The 18,186-nt window shown below is 37.0% G+C and overlaps 1 protein-coding gene, 1 non-coding gene and 1 pseudogene across 9 annotated transcripts in view; all 3 read left to right on the forward strand.

The window, feature by feature from the left end:
• IPCEF1 (interaction protein for cytohesin exchange factors 1) overlaps nucleotides 1-18,186 on the forward strand; it is a 186,734-nt gene that overhangs the window by 149,164 nt on the left and 19,384 nt on the right. For all 8 annotated transcript variants that reach the window (XM_046006850.1, XM_046006852.1, XM_046006854.1 and 5 more), the window contains one exon: nucleotides 5,707-6,064. In XM_046006850.1, the coding sequence (XP_045862806.1) occupies nucleotides 5,707-6,064 (358 nt within the window). The remainder of the gene's footprint in view (nucleotides 1-5,706; nucleotides 6,065-18,186) is intronic.
• Nucleotides 1,915-2,035, forward strand: LOC123942879 (annotated as a pseudogene).
• Nucleotides 12,042-12,148, forward strand: LOC123942860. Its single transcript, XR_006818496.1, has one exon. It is a non-coding gene; the product is annotated as a U6 spliceosomal RNA (small nuclear RNA).

Raw genomic sequence — 18,186 nt, forward strand, 5'->3', positions numbered from 1 at the left:
CCACCCAGACACCCCTCTAATTATTAAATCCTTAAAGTCAGAGGCAGTGTCCAATATCTTTTTCCTTACCCACAACATTTATGACTGTGCCTACCCACAATTTGAAATGAAATAAATATTTATTTAATGGACCAATAAATGGGCAAGTGGGTGATTGTAACTTCATCCATGTTCTCTGCCGATTTCTTGTGCTACCGTTATTTCCCCGTGTGAATTAGAACATCACTACTTTACACTCGTCTAGTACTGTCACATGGGTTGGAGGAAGATGATTTCATTTGACTTTGGCAAAAGTTCTGCATTTTACAAACGAGGAAGCCAAGGAGAAATAAATATAGTTATCACAAATACCCTTTGCAAGCTTAAATTTACCTTTGACTAAGAAGATTCTTTCATGTTATCCCGTTTGCTCCTCTTGATAAATCTGAGTCAGCTAGGCAGGCAGCTAAGACTGTGTGTGTGTGTGTGTGTGTGTGTGTGTGTACCATGTGCCAGGTACTGTTGCCAATAAAGGAATGCTGAATTGAAATGGACCGTATCTTCCCCTCATAGCAGACTAAGTCTGAGTTGAGGAAGAGGCATAACAAATTTGTAATTCAAACAAATAGTCCCAAGTGCTGACAGATGCTGGGTAGAAGAAAAACAGGGGTAACGGCTAGGGAGTGGCTGGGGTTGAGTGTGGGGAGGATGTTCTTTCTGACTGTGAGGCTGAAGAGCCTGCTGATACTTGAAATGACACCAAAATGGTGAGAAGGATGCAGCCACCCAGAAATCCACGGAGAGAATGTTTCAAGCAGGAGCATTCCAATGCTCAAGGAATGGGAAGAAGGTTTCGGTGACTGGAAATGAGAGGGAGGTGGAAGGAGATGTAGCTGGCGGGGCAGACGGGGCTCCATCTAGGCCTTGTCAGCTATAATGAAGGCTGCGGCTATTTTTGTGCTTGTGATGGGCAGTTATTAGCGGCTTTTCAGCAGGGGAATATTGTGATCTATTTTATGTTTTAGAAATACTCTAGGGGCGCCTGGGTGGCTCAGTCAGTTAAGCATCTGCCTTTGGCTCAGGTCATGATCTCGGGATCCTAGGATAGATAGACTCCCACATCAGGCTCCTTGCTTGGTGGGGAGTCTCCTTCTCCTTTTGCCCCGCCCCCTTGCTCATGCTTGCATGCTCTCTCTCTCTCTCTGTCAAATAAATAAATATTTAAATAAAATCTTAAAAAGAAAAAGAAGAACTGTTATTTTTTGGAGGATGGACTAGGGTAGGGAGTGGTTGGGTAATTGTGGCAAGAAAAAGTCAAATAAAACTTAGAGGTGAGGTGGTTTCTTCAAGGTCACTTGGATAGAAGGGATTGGAGAGAGGAGCAGGTCCTTTGCCACCTTATCAGATGAGGGGTCAGGAGGGGGTGTTTGCTCTGCAAGGTTTTTGGGGTTTTAGAAGAATGCTTCTACTAGCATATGGCAGAAATACAGACAGTACTTCCTAGGGTTTAGCAGCAGTTGACTGGTTTGTTGTTATTAATGTGGTCAGTAAAAGACAAGGAAAGCCATATGGATATGTTCTTTTTTTTCTCATTTGGTTTTATTATGTTTAATCTGAAGTTATTCCTGTATTTTCTTTTTTTTTTAAATATACTTTGACTAATGTTGCTTAACATTTATATGCTGACTTACTTCATCCTAATTACAGAATGTTGGTGGCTATCTTAAACTGTTTTCCCTATGTCAGATATGTGTTTTTAAACAATTCAAGGAAAAAGATTTTAGAGCTAATCAACATTTGAGCTAAGCTTCTTTGATAAATACAAATATCTTAAGTAAGTATTGAATCACTAAATTCTACACCTGAAGCTGCTATTGCACTGCATGTTAATAAATTGGAATTTAAATTAAAAATATACATTAAATGGGAAAAAGAGTGTTCACGTTGAAAATGCATATATGAAAATTAGAATGATACCGAGAAGATTAGTATGGCCCCTGTGCAAGGATGACATGCAAATCCATGAAGAAAATGGGAAAAAGCAATATTGATTTTTTAACCTAATCATATAGTCGCTTCATTAAAGCTTAGATCTTTAATATCTTTAAATACTATCATTAAAAAGTAAAATATTTAAAACTCAAATATTCTGAAATGAACTGCTGTGCAATTATTAATCTCTAATAGATAAAATAATAATTTTGTTTCAGATCATGAGAATATTTTGTGGGAGTATTTGCATTATAATCAGTGACAGTCACTCCTAGATCCTGGGGTTAGGATAAATCATTTGTAGCAATTCTACAGAGAATTTTGGGGTGTCCCTCCATAAGAGACTGAACTACTCCAGGCTGTTTTTCTTCTCGACCATTTTGTATTAACATTAATTTGTTACCAACTATATGTCAGGCGCAGATGTAAAAAATAGGCAAAAATAATAGTTAAGAACAGCCTGTTCTCAAGTATCTTACCAAAAAAAAAAAAAAAAAAGAGCAAGTCCATCAGCAATTATAGAATTAGTTGACAAATAAAGTGACATTCCACCTGGAATGATAGAAGGAAGCCTGGGAGTACCATACAGAACTACCCACCTGGTCTTGAGCTCACTGAAGTCTTCTTGGAGGAGGCAGTCCTTGAACTGATACTGAAGGATGGGCTTATGTTGGTACATGAGAGACCCTCACTTCTTCCTACCTTCATTAGATATGCAGTGAGAAGTTTTGTGAGTATATTACATGGATGGTTCATAGAAGGCACTGAGCTAAATGTTCTCTGTTTGACTATGGCTATTGTTAGCTACACAGGGTAGAAATTATGACCTGTGATTTAGTACCATATTATCTATAATGCATGTTTCCATTGTGATGGCTTTCCAAGATCACTTTGATTCCTATTTTGTTAATCTCTCTTCCAATAAAAACTCCCTCTGGACTGACACACATCATCTGTTTTCTTATTTTCTCTTTCTTTTTTGTTTTTGGTTTATTTATTTATTTATTTATTTATTTATTTATTTCCAGCATAACAGTATTCATTGTTTTTGCACCACACCCAGTGCTCCATGCAATACGTGCCCTCCCTATTACCCACCACCTGGTTATTTTCTCTTTCTGTCTCTCTAGTTCTTCCTTGATTTTTCCTTGCTCACTCTTCTTTTTTCCATTTAAAAATCAAATTCCCACATGTTACATGGTGCAAGAGAAGAGACGATGGATTGAAAACATTTGAGTTGTGTTTGAGTAGTACCTCCAAAGGGAATATGCATCACAGAAATTTCTGATGCTCTATGAACATGTCTTTCCTTGGCCCATTAAGCACTTTTGAGGTCCCAAAAGGTTTATGGAAAAAGTGCTACAGCAGCCATGTGCACAGGATTTTGCTCAAATAGCCCATTTTGCTAATTGAATTACAGTAATATCAATAGGAGTAACAGGGAAAGCTTGCACTTGGTTTCTTTAAAAAAAAAAAAAAAGGATGCTGGCCCCACCAAAGCCAAGTTTTGCTAAAATAGCTCACAATGGGGGAACGTGTTGGGACTAGGGCTGAATGGTATTTTTGTTAATATTTATTTTCTAGATCATTCTAATGAGTAAACAAATCTTGGCATTTATTTGGACAGCTTGGGGTCTGTGCATTATCTCCTCTAGATAACAAAGTTATCTAGTGAGTTATAGTGAGTTATAGATCTTTAATCTCTTAGTTGTTAAATGATTTAAGGCAATTGATTTGCAAACTCATTGACACATTCCTGAATGGAAAGTTTTCATGTCTGTACAAATGTATTATTAATAAGGTGCATGTGATGAATAGTATATTAACTGGATATTTTAATGTCGTGCCTCTAAAAAGTGGATTTACTGATGATTTGACAATGCATATCTAGTATTTAGCTAACGGAGCATACATTGGGTAAATACAGGCTTTTCCCATCAGAACTCAGAGTTTACAACCTACAAAATTCTTGGGAACCTACTAGATGGAAATCAACCATTCTGAGTTAGTTGCAATGATTCTGAGGTTTTGGGGAGAAAAATCCTAGTTTGCTCTTTGGCTTCTTCCCACTAACCATTTCTTTTCTCCCACTTTGGAATGTTGAATGCTTGAAATTGATGAATCTCAACTATAAAATGTCTTCTCTGTCTCATCTGCCATTGGAGATATTTGATGACCCAGAGAACACTTGTCTCTGTCATCTTGATTTTTGGATTTTATTGACAAAGAAAATGAAAAATGAGGGAACAAAATATAGTTGCCAGGTATTTATTTTGCTTTATAGGACATTAAAAAAACTTTAAAAAGACAAAAACTAACATCTACTATCACCATTTTCCAAAAGAAGGCATATTATTTTACCATCAAAATGAAACTAGGATAAAATCTCAGAATAAATGAAGTCCTTTCCAAGAGAAGGTGATGGGTGATATTGCATTGATGTTTTCTCCATGAGCAGAGGAACATTTTGCCAAGGACTCTTACTCATTCTTGCATTGTATGTTAGGAGCTGCTTTCAGAAGATCCCTGTAACATCAGCCTACTTCTCACAGTCTAGGTGCAATTGCTGGTTTTTCTTTAGTGAATTAAGAGTTTGCAGTGGATTCTTATCTTTTTTGGTGAACGTTTATTAAAGGTTTCAAATTATTAAAGAACTAATGAGCTAACATGATTTTATGTAGTTATAAGTTATTATAATATAACATGATTATATGTAGTTATAAGCTATTGCTGGGTATGTGCTAAAGAATATATATATATGATATTGGAGAACAGAAATGTATGGACTTTGTCCACATCCATGGTTTCCACTCAGTTAATAATTTGCTTCCTGTCTGGCTTCAGCTTTTGTTTTCTCTCTCTTAATTACCTTTCTCAAGGGTTTTTGCTCCATCAGTGAGAATTCATTGATCAATTACAATCTACTTTTTGCTCAAAGTATCCTTCAGTATTTCAAAGAATCTCCCAAAGGGACCTTTTACATTTCTAGGGAGCATTGAAGAATAGGGTAAATCATGTTATGGAGATGTTTCAGGTCCTTAAACAAAGAATTCAAAGTTATACAAATTGGTTTTGGGCAATGGAGTCATAGTTCTTGCCATAGGAATATAAATATCACGCAATTTTCTTCTGATTCTTTTTAAAGACTAGTTTAGGTTTCTTTGGTATCTTTTTTAATAAGACATTACGGTACACAACTGAGCCCCCGGCATGTCAATTACACTTGCAGTTGTAGATTGCAGTGTGTATTTTACCAAGTCCTTGTAACCGTTTTATAATAAACTTTGCTGGGATCTGTTAAAGAGTCTTCAAATTAAGTAATGAAGAAGTTTTTGAATTGTAATTTTCCCCTCATAGCAAATTTAACTCAAACAGAATAAAAAGGGATCATATTAATTAATAATCCTTACATGAAGTATAAGAATTAAGGTCTTATGCAGGGCCCGTGCAGCTACTTCCCTATCTAAGAGATTAAAAAGTTAAATATGGTGTCTTCAGCTGTTGGAAAAGAAGGGTTAAATACAAGAACAAAAAGCAATTATTCTGAGTTACATTTGGTAAAACAGATGGAAAAAAAAAAAGTGAAGACCCAAAACTTGTGAATGGTTTTTAAACCAATTTGTTACTTATAATTTTTTTGTGAAACCCTGGAATACCTCTGTTAAAAATGGAAAATAGAGAATGCCAGTTTAATCATGATTTATTTTATACTTTTTGATTTTATTTGTGAAACAGGCTGCACAGCAGGCATCTTCCTCATCACCCAAATCTTGCTCTTCCTCTTCCTCGGAAAGTACAATAAAGACAAACAGCAGTTTGGCCTCCTTATCTAGAGAGAGACAGTCCTGGATCGACATGATGAATAGTTCCGCCACGGCCGACGATGAGGGACAGTCTATAACATTGGCTGTGCAGGTTCACTCATCTGCACCCTCAGAGGCAAACAGTTGCAGGGCTCTGGAAAACAGCTTTGCCACATCAGAAAGTGGATTTTTGAACTCTTTGTCCAGTGATGACACGTCTTCACTGAATAGCAACCTGGACCATCTGATTGTCCCAGACAAGCCTGCTGGATCCAAGATGGTGGACAGAGGTAAACCAGAAAGTTGTTTACTCTTTGCTAGAGAATGAATATTTGTGGGTGGATATGGAGCTCTAATTTGTAATAAGAAGAATGTTGAAAGTCATGGGTGATGATTCAATAATTAAGCAATCAGGTGGGGCTAAGGCCAAGGGCTGCTTCTGTAGGGAGTTTGTATGTGGAAGGCTCCAGCTTCAGGGCCATTAATTACCCACAGAGGTGTCACTGGCCACATGCTTACAGTTATTAGACATGTGATTTTCTACCAATCTGAGGAAAAACTTAACTCATTTTTGGTCCCATATCCTATGCCCTGGAGCTTATGGTGATTAGATCAGGGTTTTGTAGATTGGTATCTTGTGGTTCCAAATAAATGGAGAGCAACCACTTTCTCTGGGCCACAACCACAGAAAAGGTCTGGCTCCTCGTTAGTTGACTCCTGAAGGTGTCAGTGTGGTTAGCAGGGAGACAGACAATTTGTATGCACTTTGGAAGGCAGCACTAGAACTTTCAAACACAAAGAAGAGCATGGTTTATGCCTCTGGAAAAAAAAAAAAGACAAAATGTAATATTTTAAGACTTATAGCAAAGGAAACAGTTCATGGAATATAGAAATTAATAATGTGTACTTTCTTAATACTCTGTGATAATTGGTCTTTATCTTTTGTTCAGTGGAACTTTTTAAATTATTAGTTTTCAGTCGTGATGTGTCTTTTCAGATGGTTTGTACCTTATTTACTAGGGTGTAAAAACATACTTGCCTGATACAAGATACTGGGCAACAAGATAATGCTGAGTTTGGTTGTATTTTTTCAGTGTACTTTTGAAAGAAAGTTGACCAGTGAGATTCTCATGCTGTCTTTCCAGAATGGCCCGAAGACACAGATGACCACTCTCCTCTCTCCCCTAGCATAATCAGGGAAAGTGTATTTAAGTTCTCCAATTTTCAGATATACCCTATTAATTTAACATTTGGTGTCAGGGTAATTTAACCCAAGGATCACGACTGGAGTCCCAGTTGTGTGTGTGTATTCAGTATTTTGAAATACGCAAATCTGAATGCTCAGACTGGGTACTCATTCTCTAAGTCACCACAGTTGTTACCACTCCTTGTGTCCTTACTCGAAGATGCTTCACCCAGTTGAGTTACCTGCCTGGCAGCTATGGCATTTGTGATTAATACCTCGAATTTAGGCCAGTGATCGACTTTACATTTAAAAAAGTGGAGTGTGAAAAGTCACTGGTGAAATAACCCTTGTCTAGAAGTGAAGGGGGTGGAGTAGGGGGCAGGGTGGAAAGAGCACCAGTGAGGAGTGCAGGGGTCATGGGTGGGCTCTGACGGATGGAACACAGGAGACGTGAGCTGGCCTCAGGTTTGAGAGGTGCTGTCCCACGAAGAAATGTTGGGCGTAATCTCTGTCTCCTTGGAAGTACAAAACTAATGCAGATTGTGAGGATAGAAACTCAAGCAAAAAGGCCAAGAAACTTCTTTTAATGTTGAAAATGGTTCAAAATTGCATGGGTTTCTTGGAAAGTAATGTATTCCTTGTCACTGGAGGTGTTTCCTCATTCTGAGACAATCATTTTCATTGGGTATTAATTGCATATTGATCACAATCTTTAGTCTTTTTTCAAAAAGATTTTATTTTTTTATATATTTATTTATGTATTTATTTATAATAAATGATGAAAGAGAGAGGGACAGGCAGAGAGAGAGAGAGCACAAGCAGGGGGAGGGGCAGAGGGAGAGGGAGGACTTGCTCTTCCCTCTGCACCTCTCCACTCTCTCTGAGGAGCACAACCTGAGGCTTGATTCAGGGATCCATCGCACCACTCTTGAGTTCATGACCTGAGCCAGAACCAGTGTCGGATGCTCAACCGACTGAGCCACTCAGGCGCCCCACTGTCTTTGTTCTTAGAAAGACATAATGAAGAGAGCACTTAAGTATCTTGAACTGCTCGGCCTCTAACTTGATACTTGGAAAAGTCTTCGAGATACAGGGCTGCTTGAACTAAAGAAAATCATGAGAAGTACCATATCTATTATTTGCTTGTGAAAAACTCTTACTTTAATCATTGGGTCATAGGTAGAACTAAAAATTGTCATGTGCGCACACACACACACACACACACACACACACATCACCCCAGGATGAAGTTGGCTTTAAAAGCAAAACAGAAAATAAATTCCCATTTGCATTCTTTCCCGAGGGATGACCCTGCAGATTGAGTTTTCATTAGGATGAATAAGCTGCGAGTCACGGGAATATGTATGCACCTCTTGTCTGTGTCCACATGTCACTCTTGGGATGCATGAGTTGCAGAGCTGGCCGGGGACCAACATCTCTTTCAGTCTAAGGAAGAAGAAACCTCGTATTTTAAAATTTTGAGTTAAGTGCAGGGTGACCAACAAAATCGCTGTGCTTTTCCCAACAGCTTGACATGAAGGTATTCCTTTCAGTAGAAAGAAAGAGAAAATAAAAGTATTTTTCCCTCACTGATGTGTTGGCAGTTGTCATATGTCACAAAATTTTTGCTGATGGTTTTCTCCTGCTGCTGGGGATTTGGTTAAATTCCCAGAAGAGTTAAACCACATAAAGTCATTGCTATGGAAACAGCAACCTGGTCTTTTCTTGCGTTTGCTACGGTTTGTTCTTGAGTAACCAGACTGCACATTATGCATTCTTTTACATGTGTCTATTGGTGTGCTGGAGAACAAGGTAGCTTTTTATTTCTGTGACTGCTAAAAATCACTTTTTAGCTGCCAATTAAAAAAAAAGAAAAGCTCTGACACTCCTGTGTCTGAAATATTGTTCAAGGTGTTTTTATGACAGACACTGACGTGTCGACATGGTCCAAGACAGGAGTTAGGATTTTAGGTTAAGTCCCAGTCTCAAGATGCATTTGCTAGAGAAAGAAGCTTTTCTCCTAGAAAAGATTCTTAAAAGTTAATAACTGAGTCCTGAAACAAGTAGGGAACATGCGTTACAGCCTTCTTTTTCTTTCGACAATGAGAAAAATGTTTTGCAGTTATGCAATTAAAATCGTGGTTGCTAGAATTTTATACTGAATTTAAATAGCCTTTTAGACACTTCTTCCCTGCAGTGTAAGCTAATAAAAAAATGCAGGGTGTTAATTGCATCCCATTGCCTTTCTACATTGGGAATTCTATAGTTCCATAGCTCTCTTGATTCTTCACTGAATTTTTCCTCAAAGCATAGTGGGAAAAGAGGTGATGGGGTTAGTGTAATATTCATCTCAGCTCAATTTTACCCTATATTGTTTCCTTCTTCTGTGAGAAGTTATTTGGTCTCTTACTTATGCTTATGTGATAATGACTCCCCTGTATGTCTCTATTTACATTATGCTGACAATGTGGAGACAATTTTGATTATACTTACACCATGAATGGAGTGACCATACCCTGGATACTAGAAAGCTAAAAAACCACTAATGAGACTAAAAGTCTATGTTAATAAATGCTCAAATACAAGTCCACTCAAAATCAATCTGGGAATCATGTTGAATAAAAAGAGTTGCTAAGGAAGAAACAAGCGTACTGGAATATGCATGATATCTTAAGAATGTGACATAAATGAGCCAGATTTTAAGAGTCAGCAAATATTACCAAAAATTGCACATAATCTGAGTGCAAACAGGATGAATGCCATATTATTTTAGTGAGCTAGCTCAGCTGCTGTTGTAGGACTTATGCAGCATGACTCTTTAAGAAGTAAGAAGATTGAAAAAAAAAGTTGAATACGGAAGTCCATTCAATATAATCTGGTTTTTTTTGAGTACCTAACATGTCCTCATGCACTTAGTCCTAACAGGAAGACACAGATGAATAAGACACAACTTCTGGACTAAAAAATTTCAACATCTTAATGGGGAGAGCGGGAGGAATAAGACTCATTTAACGAAAGAAAGCAGAGTAAAGTGAGTGCCACAGAGAGAAGGTATTCAAGGGATTTAAAGGAGAGCAGGAACTCAAAATATGGAAAATCACATCTAAATAATCTGTGATCCAAGTGGGAAGATCTGCCTACAGAGAGGGGAGCACGGGAAGGAGGGATGGAAAAGAAATTTGGATAGCGTTGAATGCTGGGCTAGTGGTTAGTTTTATTTCATTAGAAAATGGATGACTATTTTTAATCAAGCTACTCATAATTGATGATATACTTTTTAAATTATTGATCACAATTTATTTTAAAGTCATGAAAAGCCAGCAAGAGTCAGGCTGGACTAATACCTGAGATACTATACTTTAGAAAAATTATGTCGCTCTAGAATGTGGGGTAGAAGCATGTAAGGGGACAGAGGAAATTAGAAGAGTTAGGAAATTTTGTAGTAGCTGGGGTGGTGGTGGATAGAGGAATAAAGTCGAGACTGGAGGGCTTCGATAGCTCACCTATCAGGATGAGGACTGATCTTGGTCTTTGTATCTCTATTGCTTAATTTAGTCCCTAGAAGATTTCCTAGCGATCCTATTTTTTGAACTATAATTTGAGAGGGGATCTCAAAATAGAAGTAAATATTTACTATTGGGAAAATCCTGAATCTATAGTTGTTGACCTCAATGGTGCTGCTCTCAAGCATAGATGATCTACCACCTGCTTTGTCTGCTCCATGCCCAGTGTCTAACGATCCCTAGACGATGTCATGAAATAATGCTGATTAGGTTACCTGCAAATTTGTGTCATGTAACTAGTTCATTTTATTTATGATTATAAGCATCTAAGTTTTTTATTTATTTAAAGATTTTATTTATTTACTTGACAGACAGATCACAAGTAGGTGGGGAGGCAGGCAGGGTGGTGGGGGGAGCAGGCTCCCTGCTGAGCGGAGAGCCCGAAAGGCTCAATCCCAGGATGCTGGGATCATGACTCGAGCTGAAGGCAGAGGCTTTAACCCACTGAGCCACCCAGAAGCTCCTAAGTTATTTTTTAGTGACTACTGATTGCCTGATGTGATTAAACAGATTCTTTCCCCAATGACTTGTATTGCCACTTTTAGAGTATCAAAGTTCATATATATAGGCTTATTTCTGCAATCTCTATAGTCTTTCACTGATGTTTTAGCTTCAATTTTATCAGTATAGTAGTTAGAGTCTACTTTTATAGCACACTTTATTATTTAGTAGAACATTACTCTCTTTACCACTCTCTTCAGGTAAGATTTCAATTTGATTTTCAAGCTTAATTTTAAAAATCACATTGGGATTTTGAAAAAAATGTTCTTGAATTTGTTTAGATTAATTTGGTGAGAACTGCTATCTTTAAAGCATTGAATCATTTCATCTATGAACATGGTATATTTCCCCATTTCACTCATTTTATGATCTTTAAGTACTGTTTTCTTCTTATAAGTATAGCTTGTATCTTATTAAGTTTGTTCTTAGACCTTCTATAATTTCTTGCATTTGTGAATGGAATCTTTTAATTCCATTATATTTTATAATTATTATTGCTGATGTGAAGAGAGGAGGCTTCTTTTTCATATTTGCCTCATACTAGTCACCTTATGTTATGGTTGGAAGTTGTTTTAATTGTTTCTAGATAAATTTTCCTATCTGTATATAATGACCATTTTAGCTTATCCTTTCTTTTTCTTTTTTTTACTTGTGTGATCAGAATTTGCCTGAAGTTTATTTACCTTTTTACTCTAAAAAATAGTCTTTGGCATTATTGGTTGCACATTATTTTTATTATCCAGTTAGTACAATTCTGCTTTATCTTTATGATATTTTTAATTTTATTTAGAATTATTTTGTTGGACCTTTGCTAGCTCCTTAAATTAATTGCCTAGTTGATTCATTTTCATATCCTTTCCTAGTAAAGTCACCTCCTTGACTGATACTTGGAGTTTGTGTTATGTAGTACTTTCACTGTTGACCATTTGCAAACAACAAGTTTTAAGAGTAATTTAACTTTTAATTTCTTCTGTAACCAAACCTAGTTTTAGAAGAGTTTTTTAAAAATTTCAGTGAGTGCTCACTTTAGCAGCACAAACAGTAAAATTGAAATGATACAGAGAAGATTAGCATGGTCCCTCCACAGGGATGGCATAGAAATTCATGAAGCATTCGTATTTTTGTTAACTGAAATTAAAATAAAAACTTACACACACACACACATGCATTATTTAAAAGTATTTCAAAGTGAATACCTTTTCAGCTGTCTGCATGGAATTCACAAAAGATCAATGATAAAAGGTCAGTGACATAATTTAAGGAGCCATGATCTTTATAGAGAAAGATTATAGGTTTCTTAGAAAACGACAGTGGCTATGGCAATCTCTTTTAGCAATATGGTTACACAAAACTAAAGATGGCTTCCCCTGATCTACATGTTTTCTCAAGAACAGTCTCCTCCAGTTTACACTATTTGCTCAGAGAAGATTCCTGTGTATTTCTTTGAAATGCTTCTAATCTCATGGTGTCTGATTCCCTTTTTTTTTTTTTTTTTGATCCTATAATTATATTTCTGGCCCTTTTTGGCTACTCTGGAGTTGTTTCTCTAATCATCCTGTGAAGATACCAGCACATGTCTGAATTTGCAGCTAGAAAGGACAATTTAAAGGTCGGTTTTCCAGGGAGACTCTTTTCATCCGGATAAGGTCTTAAGCCTTTGAGGTCCATTCCTGCGCTATTAAGTTAAGTTCTAGTTTCTCTCCCTACAATGTTATGCTATCCTAACTAAAACCAAAGCAAATAAGGTTCTATCTTCTTAAAACTACACAACTACAGTAAGCATAAGATTGAAAAATAATTTTTTAGTAGACTTTTATCTTTCTTAAACAATTTTAGGTTCAGAGCAAAATTGAGCAGAAGGTACAGAGTTTTCCCATCTGTTTCCATCCCGATACATGCATAGTCTCCTCCATTAATAACATTCCTTCCACCAGAGTAGGATATTATTACAACTGATTGACCTACGCTGACACATCATTATCAGCCAGAGTTCATAGTTTACATTAGGGTTCCCTCTTAGTTGTGTATTCTGTGGATTAGAACAAATGCATGATGATGGATACATCCATCATTATGGTATCATATTTTCACTGCCATAAAAATCCTCTGTACCCAACCTATTCAGCCTAACCTCCCCCTTACCCCACTAACAATCACTGATCTTTTACTATCTTCCTAGTTTTGCCTTTTCAGAATGTCATATAAATAATTTGCAAAGATGGTTTTGTTTTTTCCTTCCGGATCTTTAAACATTTTATTTCCATTTTTTGTTGCATTAGCTAGAATTTTCAGTACAGTGTTGAAAAGGGGTGGTAAAGGAAGACATCCTTGGCTTGTTACTGATTTTAGTGAGAAAGCTTCAAGTTACTCACGATTTATGAAGTTGGCTCTAGGTTTTTGTAGATCTTTTGTATCAAGTTGAGAAAGTTCTCTTCTATTCCTATTTACTGAGAGTTTTCATCATAAATGGGTCGTAGATTTTTCAAGTGCTTTTTCTGTATCTATAGATAGGATCATGTGATTTTTTTTTCTTCTTCAATTTGTTGATGTGATGGATTACGTTAATTATTTTTTGGACATTAAATCAGCCTCACGTGCCTGAGATAAATCCCACTTGCTTGTGTATATAATTCTTTTTATACATCATTGGATTCAATTTGCTAATATTTTGTTGAAGACTTTTATACCTACATTCATGAGACATGTTGGTCTGTAGTTTTCCTTTCTTATAATGTAGATTTTGGTACTAGAGTAATTCTGCCTCATAGAATGAGTAAGGAAGTGTTTTCTCTGCTTCTGTCTTCTCAAAGAAATTATAAAGAATTGGTATAATTTCTTCCTTAAATGTTTGGCAGAATTCACCAATGAATCCATCTGGGCCTAGTGTTTTCTGTTTTGAAAGGTTATTAACATTTCAATTTTTAAAATAGAGATAGGCTTATTCATTTATCTGTTTTTTCTCATGTTAGTTATGACAGATTGTGTCTTTCAAGGGACTGGTCCATTTCTGCTAGGTTATCAAATTTTGGGGCATAGGGTTGTTCATAATGTTTCTTCATTATCCTTTCAGTGTCTAGTGGGATCTGTAGTGATGTCCCTCTCTTTCATTTCTGGTATTAGTAATTTGTGTCCTCTTTTTTTCTTAACTAGCTAAATAATATATATTTTTACTTTTGGCTTATCTAGATATTTGGAATTTAATAAGTATAATTTACTTATTGAGTTTTTGATAATCCAATTCCAAAATTAGCTCATTGTGCTTATTGGGTAGAAGGATAGGTGGAGGGGATAAGAATGAGATCAGGAATGAACATTTTGATCAAATAATGAATGTTTAACAAATATTTATTGAGAATCTACTATCTTCCTGACACAGTTGACATTTGGAGATATGTGCGTGAATAATAACAGACAACAGCCTTCTTGCATAGAATTTATAATTTAGAATATATGTTTCTTGTGGCGGGTAGGGAGACAATTAGGTAAATATAAGAACAGGATGATTTCTGGTAGTGAATAAGTTCTATATGGGAAATAAGGTAGGAATATAGAATAGTGGGGGGTTGGAGGAGGGACCTTGATTTAAAGGACTGGTTGGGCAGCACCTCCCTGAAAAGGTGATCTGAGAGCCAAACGGCACAAAGCAGCTTATATAGGAAAACAAAAGCTGGCAAAGTGCCCCATACAGAGAGAAAATAAAATGCAAGTCCTCTAGCACTTGCATAAATTTTGCAGTTCAGGAAACCAAAAGAAATCCAGTGTGGCTAGAATAGAGTGGTAGGGGAAGTACAGGAAGGGATCAGTGGGTAGTCGCTGGCTTATGTGGCAACTATTGGGTCCTCTAAGGTGTTTGGGTTTTGTTCTAAGTGCAATGGGATGATTTTGAAAGCTTGGGATTGTTATGGTGTGCTTTATGCTTTAAGAAGATTACTTCACTATATGGAAAATGGGCATTAGGAAGCTGTAGTAGACCATGTATGTAGTTGTTGAGATATGTCAACAGTGAAATGATGGCTTGGATTAAGTTGATAGCAGTGAAGTGGGGAGGGGGCAGAAAAAATGTACATTTAGGATATATCATACACATAAAATGTAAGAGTATAAAAATCATGAAAGATTCTGGCCTATTTAGTCTGTCCCTAGTCTCTAAAATACACTGCCTTAGCACACGGTGAACATTCCAAGAGTATTTGATGGATGAACTGAATAAGTGAATGGATCAAATGTGTAGGGGGAAGAGAGGAGTCAAGGATGAATTATAAGTTTTCCAGCATATTCAGTCTCTCACATTACTAAATATAATTGCAACTCTTAGGGACTGGTATCATTTCCTGGGAAAAGGTTTGCTAGTAGGGATTTAACACCATAATTAAATACATAACTCTAAATATGTACACTGTGGGTTTCCAATAAGGCAAAAAGAAGGATGTTATACAAGTAATTATAGATCACACCAGATGATAATCATCGAGGTAAGGAAAAGAGAGTGCCATCTGAAAAAGTTAAGAGCATTTATCTGCTCCAAACCTTCGTTTTCTGCTTAGTGAAATTAAAACAGGTTAACTTCTTCCTTTCTCTTGCCTCGCTGCTCCTTCCATCCCTTCCCTCCTCCTGCGTCTTCCATGTTTATATTTTGTGCTCCTTTGTCTCCATCATGGACCTACATGGTAGGTGGACTCAGCAGTTTATGGAGCCAATGTTGACATATTTATCTACAGTACATTGGATTTGGGTCCTTGAATTTAGGCAATTTTCCAGCTATTTCCCCCTTTTAAACTCTCATTCATCCTCTACCTTGCAAGTGTATTTAAAAAAAACAAAAACAAGGAAATGCCTTTTTTGTGTACTTGTCAGTGGTTTTTTTGTTTGTTTGTTTTCTTAGGATGTGAACAGTTATAGAAATTTTATGTCCACATTAAATATTTCACCTAATCCTAGGTACTCCTATGATTGGACAAATACATTTTAAAAACAAATGGAATATTTGTTTTAAGAATGTAGAGTTGCTTATCAGATACTTGGACCATGGACTCAACCTAAGATTATTTCTAAAAATCACTGCCATAAGATGCAATAATAATAATAATAAATAACATTTAAGGTTGTCCAATAGACTAGGTTTCTTCTCATCAATAAAAGCAATAATATGGTAGAAAAGTATTGAGTCAGCTTACTTAATAGAAACATCAAATACCCAGGAGAAGAAAGCTATATGACTCTGGTGGAGAAGGTAAATCTAATACAAAAAATGAGGGAAATCAAAGGGAAAGTACTCTCCTCTCAGACTTAAATGAGTACAAATACAAGTACTGGCTTTATACTTGGATGCATTGTTCTTCACAATCTGATTTCTCTCTAATAGAATTTATTTTACCTGCCATCTTTTTGTTCTGTTTTGTTTTGTTTTAACCCTCTCTTTCCTAACTAGTATTCTTCCAACATTCTATTCTCCATTTCTTTTTTTTTTTTTAAGATCTTATTTATTTATTAGAGAGAGAGAGAGAGATCACAAGTAGGCAGAGAAGCAGGCAGAGAGAGAGGGGGAAGTAGGCTTCCTGCTGAGCAGAGAACCCGATGTGGGGCTCAATCCCAGGACCCTGAGATCATGACCTGAGCTGAAGGCAGAGGCTTAACCCACTGAGCCACCCAGGTGCCCCCCTATTCTCCATTTCTAAGTTCTTCTGTCTTTGTTTTACACAGAGCCCAGTCTACCATGACCACGACTCATTTTCTACTCCTGATTAGAAATAGATTATCCCCAGGTGCCCAGTTCAAACACCAAGCAGAGAATCTGATTATCCAGCCTGACTCCTAGGTTGCTGACCAGGTTATGAATTTCTTGATCAGCTGCCCTATGGCCCTGTGAGAACAGAGTTTGCAGTGTAAAACCTGGCCACCTCAGAAACAGAGGCTCTGGGTGGGGATTTTTCCTTTGGAGGACAGACTATTGGGAGCATGGATCTGAGCCTTGGTCTTTCTGGTCCAAGTGGCTATCATCTTAATGGCTGTCTGTTGCCTGATTTGAAATCTTTCTTCACTGGGCTTTATTCAAAAGACAGTTCATCAAATATATTTATAGTACAGCATAGTGTTTAAGACTGTGGGTTTTGAGTCATCCTATGTCTCTCTCTGTGGGCTTGGTCAAAGTTTTTAATGTTTCAACAGTCTCTTCCTTCTATCAGGGCTAATAACACTTTTTTCACAGGGTTGTTAGAAAGATAGTGAAGTCATGTTGGTACAGTAGTCAATATGGCAGCTTTTACGTACTAAAAACTCAATACCTGATGGTTGTCTCCACCAGCAGCAAAACAAGACAGTCTCTCAAAATTCTGCCATGGTAATGTTCTTTTTTTTTTTCCACTTTTTAAAAAATTTCTTTTCAGCATAACAGTATTCGTTGTTTTTGCACCACACCCAGTGCTCCATGCAGTACGTGCCCTCCCTATTACCTACCACCTGGTTCCCCCAACCTCCCACCCCCCCGCCCCTTCAAAACCCTCTGGTTGTTTTTAGAGTCCATAGTCTCTCATGGTTCATCTCCCCTTCCAATTTCCCTCAACTCCCTTCTCCTCTCCATCTCCCCATGTCCTCCATGTTCTTTGTTATGCTCCACAAATAAGTGAAACATGGTAATGTTCTTGATCAGTAGTATCCTTACTGTTAAAATGGTTTATCCAGATTTATCTTAGTTACATAATTCAAACCTGTCTGTCAGTATGATTCTGTCTTTTGCCATCTTGGAGAGTTGTCAGAATCACTAACGAGAGGAAGCCTGTAAAAGTTTTCGAATCTCTTGGCATCAGGTCATCTATTAAATATTTGCAAAGTTTTAATGGCTACATATAATGTCGAAATGGCTATGTAGTTATCCTATTGTGATAAGTGCCTTCCATGGTCTTTTCCTTTCTCAAAAGCTTTGAACATCCCACATAAAGCAGGGAATACTCTTTTCTACATAATCCTTTCCAAGTATTTCAAGGCTGGGAGCTAACCTTGTCTTCCTTGGGATAACATGTAGACTTTTTCAGTCTCAAAAAGGGTTCCTTTCAAATTCTGATATGAAATATGGTATGTGAATTTCCTTCTGCACTTATGATCTAAATAGAAAATAAAAATCACATTCTAGAAAGCACAAGGAAACACCAAAAATAAGATAGTGGGG

The sequence above is a fragment of the Meles meles genome, chromosome 5 (assembly GCF_922984935.1).
Source record: "Meles meles chromosome 5, mMelMel3.1 paternal haplotype, whole genome shotgun sequence".
Lineage (NCBI taxonomy): Eukaryota > Metazoa > Chordata > Mammalia > Carnivora > Mustelidae > Meles > Meles meles.